This window comes from Vigna unguiculata, chromosome 10 (genome assembly GCF_004118075.2).
Source record: "Vigna unguiculata cultivar IT97K-499-35 chromosome 10, ASM411807v1, whole genome shotgun sequence".
In the NCBI taxonomy this organism is placed as follows: Eukaryota; Viridiplantae; Streptophyta; class Magnoliopsida; order Fabales; family Fabaceae; genus Vigna; species Vigna unguiculata.
This window is the reverse complement of record NC_040288.1, coordinates 20,495,101-20,516,011: the sequence shown is the minus strand read 5'-3', so window position 1 is coordinate 20,516,011 and position 20,911 is coordinate 20,495,101. Positions and strand designations below refer to the sequence as shown.

At 32.4% G+C, this 20,911-nt stretch overlaps 1 protein-coding gene and 1 pseudogene across 1 annotated transcript; both read right to left on the bottom strand.

Moving 5' to 3' along the window:
- Positions 1-5,801: 5,801 nt before the first annotated feature.
- LOC114165354 lies at positions 5,802-7,641 on the bottom strand (annotated as a pseudogene).
- Positions 7,642-11,882: 4,241 nt separating this feature from the next.
- On the bottom strand, positions 11,883-13,723 carry LOC114165077. Its single transcript, XM_028049731.1, has 4 exons — positions 13,641-13,723; positions 12,618-13,481; positions 12,329-12,472; positions 11,883-12,149 (listed from the first exon to the last, which is right to left on the bottom strand). The coding sequence occupies exons 1-4, from the start codon at positions 13,668-13,670 to the stop codon at positions 11,907-11,909; spliced, it is 1,281 nt and encodes a 426-aa protein (XP_027905532.1). The 5' UTR covers positions 13,671-13,723; the 3' UTR covers positions 11,883-11,906.
- Positions 13,724-20,911: the final 7,188 nt, after the last annotated feature.

Here is a 20,911-nt window from a genome sequence, read left to right as displayed (position 1 = left end):
CTTGCCCTTTTGACTTCATGCGTGCCCTCATGGGTTATGATGAAGGATTGACCCCAACCAAGGATGAAGGCACATGCTTAAGAAGACTAACATTGTTTAGAAAGGAAGTTCACTAATCCTTCATCCCTTTCATTTGTGTTTGTTATTGTTGATTCCCTAAGTTGACTTAGTTGAATCAACTTTAGTTGACTTGTTGACCTTTGACTAGGTTTGACTTGTTGACTATAGTTGACTTGACTTAAGCCAACATGCTAATCTATGTTTATTTGCTTTGTAGGTTAATTAGGAGTAAGAAAGCAATGCTAGGTGGCGCATGGTGATTGGGGAGCATAAATGATGTGGATGAGAGAGTAAAGCAAAGGCATAAAGCATAAAGTAAAAGGCATAAAACAAGTGTACCTATGTACCTTTGGTCTCCTTTGTTTTTAGCACACTTTGGCCACTTTTTGGAGACATATGAGACACATTATTTGTCTCCTTTTGTGCTAGAACGAAATTAGCCTTGCACACACCATAGTTGGCTCTTTTGTCTCTCATATTTGTAACCTTATTTGACCTAGTTTCTAGAAGCTAGGGTTAGGTTTTTGTAGAGACATCCTTAGGTATCTTTTATTTGCTTAGAGGCCCCTAAACTCTTCTATATAAGGGGTGCTCCTAGACATGTAAAAGGGTTGAACATTTTAAAGTAAAAACACTCTTGTGTCTCAACCATTTGTGAGAATTTCCTCCCTAGGGAGTGAATACTTTTAAGCCTTATCTTGCATAGCAAGTGGCGGCACACATCTACTCATCTTCAAGGTTGCCATGGCTTCTAGCCTAGCCTTGTAGTGGCGTGCTTCTCACATTTTTACCATTCCTTTCCTTTCCATTTTATGTTTTCTTCTTCCTTTAATTGTTCTTGATTTTCTATGGTTTATGTGCTTTCCATTTCCTTTTTGTTTTGAATCAATCCATCATCTTCTTCTCTTGAGCTTTGTGAAAGAACCTTCACATCTAGATAGCTTGCTATCTTAATGTCCAGTGGGGATTTCACTTAGCTTTCTTAATCAACTCACACCATATTCAATCCTCTTAAAAAGGAACAAGATAATCCTTCATCATATCCCACATTTCTTTGGCTGATTCACACACAAATACCCTGTAGAATTCATCCAAAGTTAGTGCAGAAGATATAATATTTTTGGCTCTAACATCATAGTGTGCCCTTTTATTCTCATCAAGAGTCCACTGTGAGAACTCTTTAGGGACAGTTTTGCCTTCCACAAATTTGATGGGTTTAAAAGGTCCATTAACTACAGCATCCCAAACCCCTTTGTCCACTGATTCAAGAAAAATTTTCATTCTAATTTTCCAAAAAGGGTAGTTTTCACCAGCAAATAGAGGTGGCCTATTGATGGATGCCCCTTCAGCAAAGGTTTGAGATGTATTAGACATATCAGGATCTTTCTAATCGATTATCGTGCGATTAACCAGCTCTGGTGCCAATTGTTAAAAATAGATCTATCTAATAGCTCAACCCAGAAAGGGATCTGAATTGATTAATGAGTCTTTCACTTGTTTAAGTTGAATCTTGAAAGAGTCTTTAAGTTTTATAACCCAATTAATCAATTTCGCAGTTCTGTGTTAATGGACTGTTTAAGATAATTAAGAAAGATTGTAAGAGAAGAGAAAAACCAAGACACAACAATTTATACTGGTTCGATTCAAAAAGAATCAACGTCCAGTCTTCTCCTAAGTAAACCCACTTAGGAGGATTCCACTAATACAATTAGGATCCAAGAATTACAAGAACACCTATATAATTCTAGAACCTAAAACCCAAGAACTTGATATACCAATCAAGAACTCCCCCTAAGAGCAATGCATCCACGCAATTGCACCTAGGCCTACACTTCACACAATGAAGCAACTGTAATCAGAAATACAATAAAAAAGAATCAAGAAACGAATACACCTATTGTTGTGCAGATTTGTCAATTTGCTCCTAGATTCAAGCTAGACCCATCAAGGTAGAATCAACCATCAATCTTCTTGAATCTTCACTTGAATGATCTTGAAGAATGCTTAAGAACTCTGTGAATCTCAAAGGGCTGTTTCTCAGAATGTTTTTCAGTGATTTGTAATTTTTTCTAGACAGAAACAGATTTCAGAAAACAGCTTTTATATAGAGTTCTCTACTGTCATTAATGGATTAGGAATTTACCTAATCGATTATCGTGAGTGTATTTTCACTGCCTTAGTGCAGTACTCACAGCTAATCCATTAGTTAAACAACTAATCAATTCATGATTGCACAAGCAAGAGTGTGATGATTAATTACAACTTAATGCAGACTTGATTTACATATGATAATTTCATACAAACAACCTAATGTACAACCTAAATAAAACATGACTAATTCTAAATTGGTAATGCACATGATGTGTAGCCTTGGACATCATCAAAACCATCTTCATATGAGTTGAAGTAACTCCCCCATTCAACAAAAACGCTGCCACAAAGTTTCCCAACTAGCCCACGCTCTAGATCTACGCTCCACTAGAACCACCAACAACATCATCTGCTCCCGTGTACCGCGTACACGATCATCGCCAAACACACACAGATAGGGTGAGCTAAAGGAATATAAACATATGCAAAAATTTATATAACAAAACACACACATTAAAGGAACTCCATCCTTTGGTCTCATCACACATGGCCACCACCATGTAATCCATGTTCTACATCTTTGGTTGATAATCTCAAGCTATCGTTGCTGTCCAACCTACAAGCCACCACTTGTAGAACACATGCGAAAACACTCGCTATTCCGAGCCATAACTCTAAGAATGCTCGTGTTACTCTCCATCCTGAGCCACAACTCCAGGAATACTCTTGCATCTGACCCTTGAGATATCACCCAAAGCCTTGTATACCACGCACATCCAAAGCAAGCAAAACACAATGTCTGCTTCATCAAAAATCGCCTGACGCTCCACACAAGTCGCCAGGCACAAAAGGTTTCCAGACCGCCTGACAGGGGACACATGCCGCCAGGCACCAAGCGCCTCTGATGCTATTGTTTCTACAAGTATTGCCTGACGGGACAACCCTTACCAAGTGCTACACGCTTCAATTCTCTACTGGTTTTGTAGCTATTGCCTGGCGGTCAAACACCACCGCCAGGCGCTACACTAGTACTTGCACAATACTAGTTTTTTAAGCATCCAGAACAAAGTAAAATAAATCCATTCACATTTCATATATATATATATATATATATATATATATATATATATATATATATATATATATATATATATATATTCCCCCTTTAAATCCATGCTAGCATTCAATTCTAACTTGTGAATAACGCATGCTCAAACAAATATAAGCAGCATCACTCTAACAATTTAAACATATGATCCTCTGCACCAATGCAAATTAATATTGACACACATGCATTCACCAATAAACAATTCTCCACATGTAACTAACCCAAAGGAACATTCAAATTGATAGAGACTTACCACATAACCCAATCATGCTTCATTAGAAGTTACTTGAAATTATCAAGAGCTTATTCATGTATTTTAAAGACTATTAAATGAGCAATATTGTGTAACGTATATATCTACTGACCTCCAAATCAAATCTCCACCGTGCAAAGTGAAGAAATAAATGTTATGGACCACCTGTCAAAATTTCACCTAAATCGAACAGTTAATGAATCGGGAAATGCAGTTTTCTGAAAACTGCGCAAACTAGAAAAATGATGGCGCCAAGCGCCCAAAAATCAAGAACCTGGCACCTGGCGGTACAAAACCAGCGCTAGGCGGTTCCTGTTCTGCGAAAATACGAAAAAGAATGTTTTTCATCAATTAGAACACCACGCATCTCTGGTATGGCGCCTGGTGGCAACTAAGGTGCCGTCAAGCGATTCTTGCTGTTCCAGGAACCCCAAAATTCTTCCTGCAGTTGCGAACCTTAGCCCATTCACCACAACTCTGGTTTCCATCGATTTATGACTCAATAGGCCATACTTACGTATTTAGATTCATGGTTCATACCTAAACTTCCAATCTAAGATACTTCATTAACAATTTCCCATTTAATTTCGTGTAACTTTGAGAATCACCAATCATCAACCCTAAAATTCACATTCATACAATTTTCCCCAATTATTATCCAATTACTGCAGAATTATAATGATTCTTAATACTCCACAATCCATACATATACGCATTCCATTTCTTCTCGTTTAACTTCGCTCTAGAATCCCAAAAACATCGAAATTGACGGTTATATATGTTATACAATCAATCAAAACATAAAATTATCGAGATAAAGCGGTTTCCTTTAACAGCTTCCGCAACAGCCTTCAATCCTCTCTGAACTTTGGGAAAAAGAAAGTTTAATTTGGATTTACCAAGGTTTGAACCCTTACCCATGCCAATTGCCAAGCACATTCACAACCATCAAGCCAATTCAAGTTTCTTGATAATTTCTATAAATATAAGATTATATTATCCCTCTTTACGCTCAACATATTATTAAAATTACATGATTACAATAACACCTAAATGGCATGCATAGGATTCAAACCCATGTCCTCTCAATCTAACTAAGTACTCTCAACCATTTGAACTAGTACTTTTCCACATCATAAACCTTAACATTAAATGCCATAAAAGCTCCACTACCCATATTTATTAAATAATTATTTATTTACTTATTTAAATTTCACGGGTCATACATATTAAATTCATAAGATAAATAATAGAAGTTCTTGCAACATTAAAAATTTTTATAAAAAATTTAATAATTCAAAATCTTATATAAATTAATATCAACATTTTTATACATTAAAATTATTGTTAACATTTATTTAGATATATATGATGAAAACAATATTTAACTTTTATGATATTGAGGATGATTGATTCATTTTAAAATTTTTATTTACTTATTTTTCATAATGTTCATTTTTGGGTGATTTGCACTTCACTCCACACAAGTCATTTTATTGTTTTCGGACTAAAATTGGCACTTGCTTCACAACATCTTTTAAATTATAAGCTCAATTAGTAGACCACATTTTCTTAGTGTATTTTTAGAATAACAATAGTTAACTATACAAAAAAATGCATCAACCATTCCCTATAGCAAAAATAAACCAATCATAAACAAAGCGGTGGGTTAAAAGTAAACCAACAATCACAGTCATAATTATAATTTGGAAATAATACTTATGTATTATAACAATTTTGAAATTAAATATGCAAAAGCATAAATTTAGAAATGATGCATTAAGGTAGTTAATTTCTTAAAGGGATATAAAATTTATTAAAAAAATTATTACTAATTAATATAAGGAGTGCAGAAGATTTAACGTAAGTTTATCCACAGGATTAATCATCGTAGATATTTTGTACTCCCTTTTACAAAAGTGAAGTGTAGGGATTTCTACATGGATGTAAAAGAAAATAGGTTGCATAATAGGAGAGAAAATTTATCCATTTCCAACTTTTGTGTTTGTTCCTTTCACTTCATCTGCACTTTGGTGTGTTTTGCAATTAACTCTACGCATTCTTTTCTTATTAATGGATTCAAATTGAGACTAGGTTCACTAAAATCTTTATTTTTAATTTATAATCTCAATTAGCATAAAAATGATAGTATACCATATAACCCACAAAGAGAACACAATCATAAACTAAGTAATGGATTAAAAGTAAGACAACATTAATACACATAATGATGATCTAGAAATTGTATTGATGTATTACAATATACTATAAATTATATAAGTCATTACATAAAAGTAAATAACTACTTTCACATCATATTTCCTTCGAATACTTGTTTGGCATTTGTTCTGCCAAGTAAATGTAGAAATGCCCCATAGCTCCGGTACGAAACTTGTTTTCATATATTGATTCTAGTGTTAGAATTTCACCATCTTCGATCTTTATAGAACCGAGTTTAGGATAACAAACTGACATTCCAACTAGGTAACCCTTTTCATTTCCCGCTTCTTTTCCAGTTCCGTATTTTGGACTTGAAGTGCATAAAACCCTTCCATCCTAAGTTAAGCATAATCGTAAATATAGAGATGATTCAATAAACTTGTTAATTTCTTATAAAGATGTAGATGTATCAACAAAATTTATTCCTAAAAATGAATATATGAATCACACAAAATTTAACGTGAGTTTATCTACATGATACAACTTACATGGGAACAACAAATATCAAATATTACCTGTCCATATAGAGTAACATTGACAACACCAGTGTGCATATGAGCATGCCATATATAAGATAACCACCTTTTGTCATTGGGATGTTTGCTTTCTTAACATGAGGGATGTCATTGTCATGATTTCTCGGGATCGTATACTCTGCCTATAACAAATTGAGAAATTTATTTTACTCACATACCGATGAAAAAAGTAATTAATAGCCTAATACCTTTGTTTGGAAATTAAATGAGTTTCAAAAGTTTGCTTATGATTTGTAAGGTATTGTATGTATTGAGTAAATCGTCTACCTGACAATCGTGAATTGGTGTAGAACCATTTGATCTTACACGATCAGTTGAATCAAGTATATAGAACTTAAGAGGCACTTGGTGTTCATCCCAATCAACCCACTTTATTTTGTATCTCAGGGAAAGCTTTCTTGTTGGGCCACGAAAACCATTTCTTAATTTGCATTGTACGTTATCTTGACAACAAAAGAGTCCTCCTTTATAATTTCTAGGCAACAATTGACCGTTAATGCCCGTTGTTACATTGTAAAAGTCCTTTGGGAGATTCATAAGCTTACACCTACACTCTGTACAACCTTTTCTATCTTGTGTTCCACGTGTATCAATAACCATGATGCTAAACAACCATTTTTCATTAAATCCATGCTTTATTTTTGTAGGATTACCTAATTCAACTGCAAAAGGATCTGGAAGATTTGAAGATGTTCCTCGTGATTCTGCTCCCAAGCCCCAATAATGTGGAAGCAAAAAACCTTGGCATGCACCATCATTTCTTTCGAATTCGATACCATTGCGAAGGTCGTGAGATTGTTTAATGTACTCTGACATGGTAATGTTTTCAATATATTTTACAGCAAACCAATGATGAAGGTAAGTTTCATACAAAGGTACTGAATTACCATCTTCATCAACTACTTCAACATCAAAACTCTTGACCCCAATGTGTCCCCTTGGAAAGTCAATATCTAATAATGTTTTCACCACAATTTTTCCTGGTCCCACTTCAAAATTTTCAGACAAGAAAGTAGCTGACTTTATATGATTTTCATTCGACTCTAAAACAACTGAGTAAGTTGTGTCAAAGAGCAACATCATTATTGAAAATAAAATTATTGCTCCTTTAGAGATAATCCTCATATGAACCTACAACAAAATCGTTTCCATTAGCCATGAAAATATGTGTGTAGGATCATTCGTATGATAATCTTGTAGATGATTTAAAATGTAGTTAAAACGCGTGAATTGGATAAGATTGAAAAGAAAAGGCAAAGTAATAGAACATTCACAATAAAAAGTTCATACCGTGTAAGAAAACGATAATGTGTTGATCATGGTGATGATTTGTTCTTAGATGAAGATGTATGATCGTTTAAATTTTAAAGCAGATAAATTTATACGTATATGAAATTAATTGCTAGTTTTATATATGGCGGATCAGTAAATGATGATATATTTGGCATAACTAATTTTTAAATTGATGTTGGTTGTCTCTTTTTAGTTGGTTGTATAAGATGTTTGGTGACGTATTTAAACCTAGATTAACATGTATTTACATAGTTTTACAGATCTAAACAACTATTTGGAAACTTTGTAACTAATTGTAGATGTAAAAACAACTTGATTAATGATTTTTTGGGCAAACTTGACATGGTTTCACTTTTGTAGTTCTTTTTTTCCTAAATAGCAACATTCTAATATTATATGACATATGACAATAGGTTTTCAGTTAAATTATGCTTAAAAGATGAAAATAAAAAATATCAATCACATAACTTTAACAAAAGGAAGTTTATTCAAATAAAGAGTTAAGAAAGAGAAAAAAATAATAATTTTAATAACACTAATTAATGACACTTAAGACATAACACAATAAGAATGCAATTGTACATAGTGATAATTATAATATACAGGGTTGACTGAGTATGCATGATATTTCTTTTATCACTATTCATAGTATTTTAGTAAGACATAAAATGATATTTTTATATGATTTAAATATATTCTAAATACCTCTAAATTTATATAAGTTTATTATATTTTAAGATTGTACTTTAAAAGTTGATTGTTAAATTGTTGTGCCCTTGAATGTAAACTAATAGAAAGAAAATTTTTTATGGCGCAACAATTACAAACAAGTTAACTTAGCTATTTTAATCACAATAAAAAGTAATTCAATACAACAAAGGTTGTGTATTTTTTGATGTGCAAGTGCTACGATTGTGATATCATTTTTATCAAATGCTGAAAAATTAACTTCTAAATAATTCAATGAAAGAAATATTATAAGGCATTTGTCATCTTAAAAACACATGCTTGTTTCTCAACATAATGCAACTCAAGAAAAATGGACAACATATGCATAAACTAAATCCAAAAACTGTGAATGTATGTCAACCAATTTATTTCAATAGTTTTATTTCAAAATAAAGATAAACATGCATAAAAAAATCATTGGCATCTACTTATTAAGAAAAAAAAGGGTTATTCAAAGAGAAATTACCATCTTCAATAAAGAGAGTCCATAAAGTTTTGTAAATCAATCATATAAAAACTACATTGACTACAAAATAATATCACTCCTTTTCTGGTCTAAAAGCTTATGAAAAAAGGAAAAAAGAAACATGATTCTTTATTCCTTGAATTTGTACCAATTAAATGGTTTTTACTTTTGTTTCGAGTATAGGGTCAAACGTCCACTCCAAACAATTTCCTGGTATGTTGACTTCAGTGTTATCCTCTTCGTGCTAGGGTAATCTGTTTGCCAACTGATCAGGGGGTATATGTTAAAGGTGCTCCAATGCTAAAGTCATCCTAGGTTAGATCGGTTTAAACAATTAATGCTATAATAAAAGTAATAAAAGTGTAATGAATGTTCGAACAACCATACATTTGACCTGTATTTATAGTCATCTCCACGAGTTTTTTGATTAGGGGCAAACAAATTGTGGCCCAATTCACTTTAAACCTTCCTATTGACATGTTTATGGTAATTAGATGTTTAGCTTATTTTAATAATGACCGGTCATGTTTTTCCACATCCGAGCGGTCGATTACACTTCATTCCACATGGTTTGCACCGTATGTACATACATTACAACTTTATTCATCCATTAAGATGCTTCCAGGTATTTACAAGAGAGAGAAATTTCTATTCTTAACTGTATTTTATCCTTAATCCTATGATCAAGTGGCTACTCAATTTAACACATATCTTGAAACATCTTCAAGTGGCATGGCCTCCGCCACTGAATCATAATTTCTTCATCTTCATATTATCTTTTGTCTCTTTCAATTTTTGAATTGAATTGTTATTTCCTTTTCAAATTTCTCATATTTTTGCATGCTTATAAGAATTTCTATCTTATCTTTTCTTTATATCATTGTGCTCTTATTTTTGCATTCTTGATCTTATTCCAATCTCATATGCAAACTTTCACACTTAATCCTATTAATTAAATCTATGTTTAAGTGGTGAATATCTTTAAGATTCATGTTGTTTATTTTATTATACTTTTAAAATTATAAGAAAATTCAAGTTTCAATGCTAAATCAAGCTCAAATATATTTAGACACTGATGAAGAAAATTGTGCCTAAAAAAACACCGCCAACCCAAACCTTAGTCTACAATAACACAAAATCATTTTATCAAACACCTATGAAATCCACCCATCGTATCACAATTAACACAAAAAGATTGCTTGAAAATACTAAGTATTCTTCCATCTCATACAAAACAAGGATGATTTACTTGAAACTTGAACCAAGAATAGAGGGAAAAGTGTACCTAGCATCAGGAAATTATTGTCTAACACAAAAGAACACAACATAAAAATATGCAAGGATACTTTTGTAATTAAAATCATTTTTTTTTTACGTGGGATGACCTAAGGTTCATTAAAAATTTTATATTATAAGTCGTGTGACATCATTGTCTGTCATAAATTTTAAGATTTATGTCGGACATCTAAGGTAAATTTTTGTTTATGGTTTTGCACGAAACCCCTTTCTTCGTCTCTTCTCCCCCACGTTTTCGACATTTCAGCTATCTTCCTTGGTTGTGGCTCCGACAATTGTGTTCCTAGGTACATTGGTGGTCTAAAGTGTATTTTTCTTTCGTCTCAGCGAGTGATTGTTTATGTTCGATTTGGTCGTAGGTTAAAATTTTTCATCGAGGTTAATGATCAAAACCTCCATTTAGTGTTTTAATTTATGTTGTGGTTGTTTTTGGGGATCTCATTCATGATAAGTTATAAATATCTTTATTGAATTGTTGTTGCTTTTATCACGTGTTATATAGATGTTCACTTTTGATATTGTAAATATCAAAATTAATTGTCAAAATTAAATTAAATAGAATTAAATTAAATAGATAGATGTAATGAGATTTTTAAAACTGGATTCAAAGTATTGGGATAGATAGTAAGAATTATAAGGACTACTTAACTATTTAAGTCCCTAGGAGTAACCTAATTATTAAGTGTTAACTTCATTTACAAAGGATTGTGATAATTAACGTATCCTATTTGTAAGAATATTAATATATATGAGTAGCTTCAATACATAAGATAAATAATAGAAGGTCCTACAATATTACAAATTTTTATAAAAAAATAAATAATTCAATATCTTATATAAATCAATATAAACATTAATATACATTAAAATTATTGTTAACAAAAAATGAATTTATTTAGATATATGTGATGAAAACAATATTTACCTTTTATGATATACAGGATGATTGATTCATTTCAAAATGTTTATTTACTTATTTTTCTTAATGTTCATTTTTGGGTGATTTGCACCTCACTCTACACAAGTCGTTTTATTGTTTTCGGACTCAAATTGGCACTTGCTTCACAACATCTTTTAAATTATAAGCTCAATTAGTAGACTACATTTTCTTAGTGTATTTTTAGCATAACAATAGTTAAATATACAAAAAAAATGCATCAACCATACCTTATAGCACAAATAAAACAATCATAAACTAAGCGGTGGGTTAAAAGTAAACCAACAATCATAGTCATAATAATAATAATTTGGAAATGATACTTATGTATTATAAGAATTTTGAAATTAAATATGCAAAAACATAAATTTAGAAATGATGCATTAAGGTAGTTAATTTCTTAAAGGGATATTAAATTTATTAAAAAAATTATTACTAATTAATATAAGGAGTGCAGAAGATTTAACGTAAGTTTATCCACAGGATTAATCATCGTAGATATTTTGTACTCCCTTTTACAAAAGTGAAGTGTAGGGATTTCTACATGGATGTAAAAGAAAATAGGTTGCATAATAGGAGAGAAAATTTATCCATTTCCAACTTTTGTGTTTGTTCCTTTCACTTCATCTGCACTTTGGTGTGTTTTGCAATTAACTCTACGCATTCTTTTCTTATTAATGGATTCAAATTGAGACTAGGTTCACTAAAATCTTTATTTTTAATTTATAATCTCAATTAGCATAAAAATGATAGTATACCATATAACCCACAAAGAGAACACAATCATAAACTAAGTAATGGATTAAAAGTAAGACAACATTAATACACATAATGATGATCTAGAAATTGTATTGATGTATTACAATATACTATAAATTATATAAGTCATTACATAAAAGTAAATAACTACTTTCACATCATATTTCCTTCGAATACTTGTTTGGCATTTGTTCTGCCAAGTAAATGTAGAAATGCCCCATAGCTCCGGTACGAAACTTGTTTTCATATATTGATTCTAGTGTTAGAATTTCACCATCTTCGATCTTTATAGAACCGGGTTTAGGATAACAAACTGACATTCCAACTAGGTAACCCTTTTCATTTCCCGCTTCTTTTCCAGTTCCGTATTTTGGACTTGAAGTGCATAAAACCCTTCCATCCTAAGTTAAGCATAATCGTAAATATAGAGATGATTCAATAAACTTGTTAATTTCTTATAAAGATGTAGATGTATCAACAAAATTTATTCCTAAAAATGAATATATGAATCACACAAAATTTAACGTGAGTTTATCTACATGATACAACTTACATGGGAACAACAAATATCAAATATTACCTGTCCATATAGAGTAACATTGACAACACCAGTGTGCATATGAGCAGTGCCATATATAAGATAACCACCTTTTGTCATTGGGATGTTTGCTTTCTTAACATGAGGGATGTCATTGTCATGATTTCTCGGGATCGTATACTCTGCCTATAACAAATTGAGAAATTTATTTTACTCACATACCGATGAAAAAAGTAATTAATAGCCTAATACCTTTGTTTGGAAATTAAATGAGTTTCAAAAGTTTGCTTATGATTTGTAAGGTATTGTATGTATTGAGTAAATCGTCTACCTGACAATCGTGAATTGGTGTAGAACCATTTGATCTTACACGATCAGTTGAATCAAGTATATAGAACTTAAGAGGCACTTGGTGTTCATCCCAATCAACCCACTTTATTTTGTATCTCAGGGAAAGCTTTCTTGTTGGGCCACGAAAACCATTTCTTAATTTGCATTGTACGTTATCTTGACAACAAAAGAGTCCTCCTTTATAATTTCTAGGCAACAATTGACCGTTAATGCCCGTTGTTACATTGTAAAAGTCCTTTGGGAGATTCATAAGCTTACACCTACACTCTGTACAACCTTTTCTATCTTGTGTTCCACGTGTATCAATAACCATGATGCTAAACAACCATTTTTCATTAAATCCATGCTTTATTTTTGTAGGATTACCTAATTCAACTGCAAAAGGATCTGGAAGATTTGAAGATGTTCCTCGTGATTCTGCTCCCAAGCCCCAATAATGTGGAAGCAAAAAACCTTGGCATGCACCATCATTTCTTTCGAATTCGATACCATTGCGAAGGTCGTGAGATTGTTTAATGTACTCTGACATGGTAATGTTTTCAATATATTTTACAGCAAACCAATGATGAAGGTAAGTTTCATACAAAGGTACTGAATTACCATCTTCATCAACTACTTCAACATCAAAACTCTTGACCCCAATGTGTCCCCTTGGAAAGTCAATATCTAATAATGTTTTCACCACAATTTTTCCTGGTCCCACTTCAAAATTTTCAGACAAGAAAGTAGCTGACTTTATATGATTTTCATTCGACTCTAAAACAACTGAGTAAGTTGTGTCAAAGAGCAACATCATTATTGAAAATAAAATTATTGCTCCTTTAGAGATAATCCTCATATGAACCTACAACAAAATCGTTTCCATTAGCCATGAAAATATGTGTGTAGGATCATTCGTATGATAATCTTGTAGATGATTTAAAATGTAGTTAAAACGCGTGAATTGGATAAGATTGAAAAGAAAAGGCAAAGTAATAGAACATTCACAATAAAAAGTTCATACCGTGTAAGAAAACGATAATGTGTTGATCATGGTGATGATTTGTTCTTAGATGAAGATGTATGATCGTTTAAATTTTAAAGCAGATAAATTTATACGTATATGAAATTAATTGCTAGTTTTATATATGGCGGATCAGTAAATGATGATATATTTGGCATAACTAATTTTTAAATTGATGTTGGTTGTCTCTTTTTAGTTGGTTGTATAAGATGTTTGGTGACGTATTTAAACCTAGATTAACATGTATTTACATAGTTTTACAGATCTAAACAACTATTTGGAAACTTTGTAACTAATTGTAGATGTAAAAACAACTTGATTAATGATTTTTTGGGCAAACTTGACATGGTTTCACTTTTGTAGTTCTTTTTTTCCTAAATAGCAACATTCTAATATTATATGACATATGACAATAGGTTTTCAGTTAAATTATGCTTAAAAGATGAAAATAAAAAATATCAATCACATAACTTTAACAAAAGGAAGTTTATTCAAATAAAGAGTTAAGAAAGAGAAAAAAATAATAATTTTAATAACACTAATTAATGACACTTAAGACATAACACAATAAGAATGCAATTGTACATAGTGATAATTATAATATACAGGGTTGACTGAGTATGCATGATATTTCTTTTATCACTATTCATAGTATTTTAGTAAGACATAAAATGATATTTTTATATGATTTAAATATATTCTAAATACCTCTAAATTTATATAAGTTTATTATATTTTAAGATTGTACTTTAAAAATTGATTGTTAAATTGTTGTGCCCTTGAATGTAAACTAATAGAAAGAAAATTTTTTATGGCGCAACAATTACAAACAAGTTAACTTAGCTATTTTAATCACAATAAAAAGTAATTCAATACAACAAAGGTTGTGTATTTTTTGATGTGCAAGTGCTACGATTGTGATATCATTTTTATCAAATGCTGAAAAATTAACTTCTAAATAATTCAATGAAAGAAATATTATAAGGCATTTGTCATCTTAAAAACACATGCTTGTTTCTCAACGTAATGCAACTCAAGAAAAATGGACAACATATGCATAAACTAAATCCAAAAACTGTGAATGTATGTCAACCAATTTATTTCAATAGTTTTATTTCAAAATAAAGATAAACATGCATAAAAAAATCATTGGCATCTACTTATTAAGAAAAAAAAAGGGTTATTCAAAGAGAAATTGCCATCTTCAATAAAGAGAGTCCATAAAGTTTTGTAAATCAATCATATAAAAACTACATTGACTACAAAATAATATCACTCCTTTTCTGGTCTAAAAGCTTATGAAAAAAGGAAAAAAGAAACATGATTCTTTATTCCTTGAATTTGTACCAATTAAATGGTTTTTACTTTTGTTTCGAGTATAGGGTCAAACGTCCACTCCAAACAATTTCCTGGTATGTTGACTTCAGTGTTATCCTCTTCGTGCTAGGGTAATCTGTTTGCCAACCGATCAGGAGGTATATGTTAAAGGTGCTCCAATGCTAAAGTCATCCTAGGTTAGATCGGTTTAAACAATTAATGCTATAATAAAAGTAATAAAAGTGTAATGAATGTTCGAACAACCATACATTTGACCTGTATTTATAGTCATCTCCACGAGTTTTTTGATTAGGGGCAAACAAATTTTGGCCCAATTCACTTTAAACCTTCCTATTGACATGTTTATGGTAATTAGATGTTTAGCTTATTTTAATAATGACCGGTCAGGTTTTTCCACATCCGAGCGGTCGATTACACTTCATTCCACATGGTTTGCACCGTATGTACATACATTACAACTTTATTCATCCATTAAGATGCTTCCAGGTATTTACAAGAGAGAGAAATTTCTATTCTTAACTTTATTTTATCCTTAATCCTATGATCAAGTGGCTACTCAATTTAACACATATCTTGAAACATCTTCAAGTGGGATGGCCTCCGCCATTGAATCATAATTTCTTCGCCATTGAATCATAATTTCTTCATCTTCATATTATCTTTTGTCTCTTTCAATTTTTGAATCGAATTGTTATTTCCTTTTCAAATTTCTCATATTTTTGCATGCTTATAAGAATTTCTATCTTATCTTTTCTTTATATCATTGTGCTCTTATTTTTGCATTCTTGATCTTATTCCAATCTCATATGCAAACTTTCACACTTAATCCTATTAATTAAATCTATGTTTAAGTGGTGAATATCTTTAAGATTTATGTTGTTTATTTTATTATACTTTTAAAATTATAAGAAAATTCAAGTTTCAATGCTAAATCAAGCTTAAATATATTTAGACACTGTCAACACTCAATTTTATCTGGTTAATAAAAACAATTAACTAAGAAATTAATTTTTTTAAAAAAAAAGAAAAAAAGGAAAAAAAAAACATTATAGAAAAAAAGGAGTCAACATTAATTTGGACGTGTATATAAATACCTCTTTTCTTTTTATTTTGTCTTACTTTTTATTTATTTATTTATTTAATTTTTTTTATGCTATTTTTCCTTATCTTATTTTATCTTATTTTAATTTCAAGTTTTATTTTATTTCATTTTCACACCATTTTGTTTTTCTGCTCTTAAAAAATATATAAAATATATAAAATAAAAAATAATAATGAAAGTCATTTCACTTACTCTGCCATGCAAAATATGGCCAGATTCATACGTTATCTTATTATTGGGGGGTTTTTGACACAAAAAGAAGAAAGGTTGGGTATTGGTGTATCACTGTGGCAGGAACCAGGGGAGGCACTCTGAGCATAGCAGTGCAACTATGGCTAAAGTGCAACTTTCCACACATAAGCAAAGGGGGAAGACGAATTGGGTTTTTTTTTTCACAAGATCACGGAGCAGCAAGAGCAACAAAAAAAGGGCAAGAAGAAAGGAGAACATAAGCGAAAAAGAGAGGGGAGAATCGTTTGAGTCGCGAAGACACTGATAGGGAGGACTGCGAGAGGTAAACGCTTCATTTGCATACTTGAATGTGAACCTGATGCAGTTGCATTGTGCTTGAGAATGAACATAATGTAGTCATATATACTGGGCTTTGGCTTGTCATTTATTTGGCTCATTGAATCTGTTGAATCTGTTGTGTGCATTACTACATTACTGTTGAATCTGTATGCATTACTACATTGAATCTTCCATCATCACCCTCGTCATTCTCGCACCCTCATCGTACCTCCCCTTTAAAAAGTTTTATCACCATCATTCATCCTTCCCCTTCACGGCCTCGTGATCACCATAACCCCAAACCAGTTCACCGTGATCAACTCAAATCAACTTAAAGCCCAACGCCCGCCAACATTTCCAGCATTTCCATTCGCAAAACCACTCGTTCTCGCCATTCTCCATAACCAATGAAATACTCAAAGCTCGCCATTCTCCATAACCAATGAAATACTCAAAGCTGTAAACATTCCCACCAGAACCTATTTTCACCATTATCTCATCCTCCTTCAACATGGGACTCCATTTCAACCTGCAAACAGAACCCCAACCGAACCCCGCAGCCACAGTTTCCTTCCATTCATCCAACACCAAACTTTTCTTCCTCATTTTTTTTCCATCACCATTAGATTCATACGCCCACACTAGCCTCCAATTCATTCGAACCTGCAGACACACCAAACAAAACAGTCCAACACTCCAAATCCATCCTTCTACCTACACTCTCATCTTCATTGCTCACCTGCATAAAATCAAAAATAAAAAAAACATAGAACCGAAACCCCAATTCCAGTGCCAAATACTCTCGCTTCATCTTCCCCAATCTGTCACATCTAATCAAACTCAAACAGAGAAACAGAGAAGAGGGGGTCGGAGCTGGCATCTTGGTCGGTCTCTCTGCGAGCGGCAATGGCGTCGTGGTGGCGGTCCAAGGCGCGGCGGTCGGAGCTGACGAACACAAGGCTGGAGCGCCATGGTGTGCGACGGCGGAGCTCCAGGATCCGGCCCATCTCGCGCTCGCGAAAAAGGGAAAAATGAGGTTGAGACGATGACACGAGCGCCGGCAGCTTCGTCGACGGTGGCCGCTGTCGTCGTCGGCGTTTAAGGACGGCCAGACGCGCGTCCCAGGGCCGGAGTCGTGTTGTTGGTGGCTCGAGAGAAGGGTGCCGTTGGTGGTGAAGTGAAGAGAAGGAGGCTTGAGTTAAAATTAGGGTTCTCGTTCTTTTTTTTTTCAAAAATTGGATCAGCCACCTTTTGCTCCGCGCACCCCTTCTTTCGGCCTCCGCACCCCTCCTGATTTATGTTTTTGGATCTATTAGAAGTTGCACAGCGCACCCCCTTTTCTTATCTTTGCACCTCCATTCATTTGATTTGGACTGTTTGTGTATTTTTTTTATTTTTTTTTTTTGCGCACCCCTGCCCATACTGCATGCACTCCTTCCTTGTGTTTCAATTGGGCCTGTTTCACTATTCTTCATACACTCCCCATTTTACTTACCCGCACCCCTATGTCATTGTGTGTTATTTTCTTTTTTGTATTGTGTTTATTTTGTGCACCCCCATTAATCACTCATACATCCCATATTTTGTTTTCCACTTTCATCCTTCTTAATTAAATTATTTATTTTTATTTATTTATTTATTTACTTTTATTTTGTTTTATTTTTTTATTATTTATTTATTTTCGTTTTTTATTTATTTTTTTATTCCTGGAAAACCAAATATTTGAAAATTATTAAAAATTACAAAAAAAAATAGAAAATCTAAAAAATGAAAAATATTATCTTTTACTTTATAGTGCCTGTCCGGTCGCTCGCACCGTGTGACACTTTTTTTTTTTAAAAAATACCGAAAATAGTTTTCTTTCTCTTTTAGTGTCTGTCTGACCGCTCGCGTCGTGTGACACATATTTTCAAGTAATTCAAAAATACCAAAAAAATATAAAATTCCAAAAATATAAAAATATCAACATTTTCAAACAACCACATCTTATAAGAACTGCGTGATCCTTGATTCTCCATTGTGAGATACGTAGGAGCAAGCCAGTCCTTGTCAGGTTCACCTCTAAAAAAAAATCAAATCATTTTCTGAAATAGTTTTTTTTCAAATATATTTTAAAGAACTACGTAACCTTGAGTTCTCACTTTGAATGAGAATACGTAGGACCAAGGTCAATCGTTGTCGGGCCCAAAAAATTAAAAAAATATTTTGTTTCTTTTAGCATTTTTGTCTTATTATTTTTGGGGAAAATTAATATTTTAAAAATCACATCAGCATTGCATTTTTAATTAAAGGTATTGCCCTCGGGCGGGCGCGGTAGGGTGCTAACACCTTCCCTACGCGTAACCGACTCCTGGATCCAAAATCTGATTTTTCGCAGACTTGTTTTATTTTTATGGTTTTCCATAGTTTTCCAGAATAACTATGGTGGCGACTCCAAATATCTTTTTCAAACCCGTTTTCTTTTTCGGTTCGCCTTCCCGTCGCGATTCCGGTTGCGACAGACACTGATGAAGAAAATTCTGCCTAAAAAAACACCGCCAACCCAAACCTTAGTCTACAATAACACAAAATCATTTTATCAAACAGCTATGAAATCCACCCATCGTATCACAATTAACACAAAAAGATTGCTTGAAAATACTAAGTATTCTTCCATCTCATACAAAACAAGGATGATTTACTTGAAACTTGAACCAAGAATAGAGGAAAAAGTGTACCTAGCATCAGGAAATTATTGTCTAACACAAAAGAACACAACATAAAGAATACGCAAGGATACTTTTGTAATTAAAATCAATTTTTTTTTTACATGGGATGACCTAAGGTTCATTAAAAATTTTATATTATAAGTCGTGTGACATCATTGTCTGTCATAAATTTTAAGATTTATGTCGGACATCTAAGGTAAATCTTTGTTTATGGTTTTGCACGAAACCCCTTTCTTCGTCTCTTCTCCCCCACGTTTTTGACATTTCGACTATCTTCCTTGGTTGTGGCTCCGACAACTGTGTTCCTAGGTACATTGGTGATCTAAAGTGTATTTTTCTTTCGTCTCAGTGAGTGATTGTTTATGTTCGATTTGGTCGTAGGTTAAAATTTTTCATCGAGGTTAATGATCAAAACCTCCATTTAGTGTTTTAATTTATGTTGTGGTTGTTTTTGGGGATCTCATTCATGATAAATTATAAATATCTTTATTGAATTGTTGTTGCTTTTATCATGTGTTATATAGATGTTCACTTTTGATATTGTAAATATCAAAATTAATTGTCAAAATTAAATTAAATAGATAGATGTAATGAAATTTTTAAAACTGGATTCAAAGTATTGGGATAGATAGTAAGAATTATAAGGACTACTTAACTATTTAAGTCCCTAGGAGTAACCTAATTATTAAGTGTTAACTTCATTTACAAAGGATTGTGATAATTAACATATCCTATTTGTAAGAATATTAATATATATGAGTAGCTTCAATACATAAGATAAATAATAGAAGGTCCTGCAATATTACAAATTTTTATAAAAAAATAAATAATTCAATATCTTATATAAATCAATATCAACATTATTATACATTAAAATTATTGTTAATAAAAAATGAATTTATTTAGATATATGTGATGAAAACAATATTTACCTTTTATGATATACAAGATGATTGATTCATTTGAAAATGTTTATTTACTTATTTTTCTTAATGTTCATTTTTGGGTGATTTGCACCTCACTCTACACAAGTCGTTTTATTGTTTTCGGACTCAAATTGGCACTTGCTTCACAACATCTTTTAAATTATAGGTATAATTATTCACAACGTACCCAATTTCGTTCCAATGTGTCTAAATGGTACCCGCTTTTAACTTTGCATCTATTGAGTACCCAAATTAGTTAATTTGCATCAATGTGGTCCATCCTGTTAAATTTTCAGAAACACCGTTAATGGAACAGTGATCTGGCATTGTTGAACGGATACGTGTCAATGAGAATAATTGTACAGTGGCAATGGGTGGGTAACGTGTCATGCCCTATTTCAATTGATTTTCCCCACTAAAAAAACCCTAATTTCCCATTCCCATGTTCATCTTCTTCTTCATTGTTCGATTGGTGCAGTGACCGTGAAGGTTATTTGCTGCAGTGGTCAAACCCTAAACCCCACCATTCCAAAAAGATTTAATTCAATGAAAGACAAATTAAAATGGTTTGCGCACCTGGAATCCGAAATATTTGCCACTTTGATGTCAATTACAACTTCAATTTCCTCCACAACGCTCGAAATCGCCAATTTGAATTGAACCCTAACTTCGCGACAACGCTTCTCA

Bases quoted from the DNA above. Each gene is read 5' to 3' on its own strand.
- LOC114165077 (XM_028049731.1), bottom strand. From the start codon at position 13,670: ATGATCAACACATTATCGTTTTCTTACACG. The intron at 12,473-12,617 runs GTAGACGATTTA...AATTTGTTATAG, and splicing joins CACCAATTCACGATTGTCAG to GCAGAGTATACGATCCCGAG. The intron at 12,150-12,328 runs GTAATATTTGAT...TGCTTAACTTAG, and splicing joins ATGTTACTCTATATGGACAG to GATGGAAGGGTTTTATGCAC.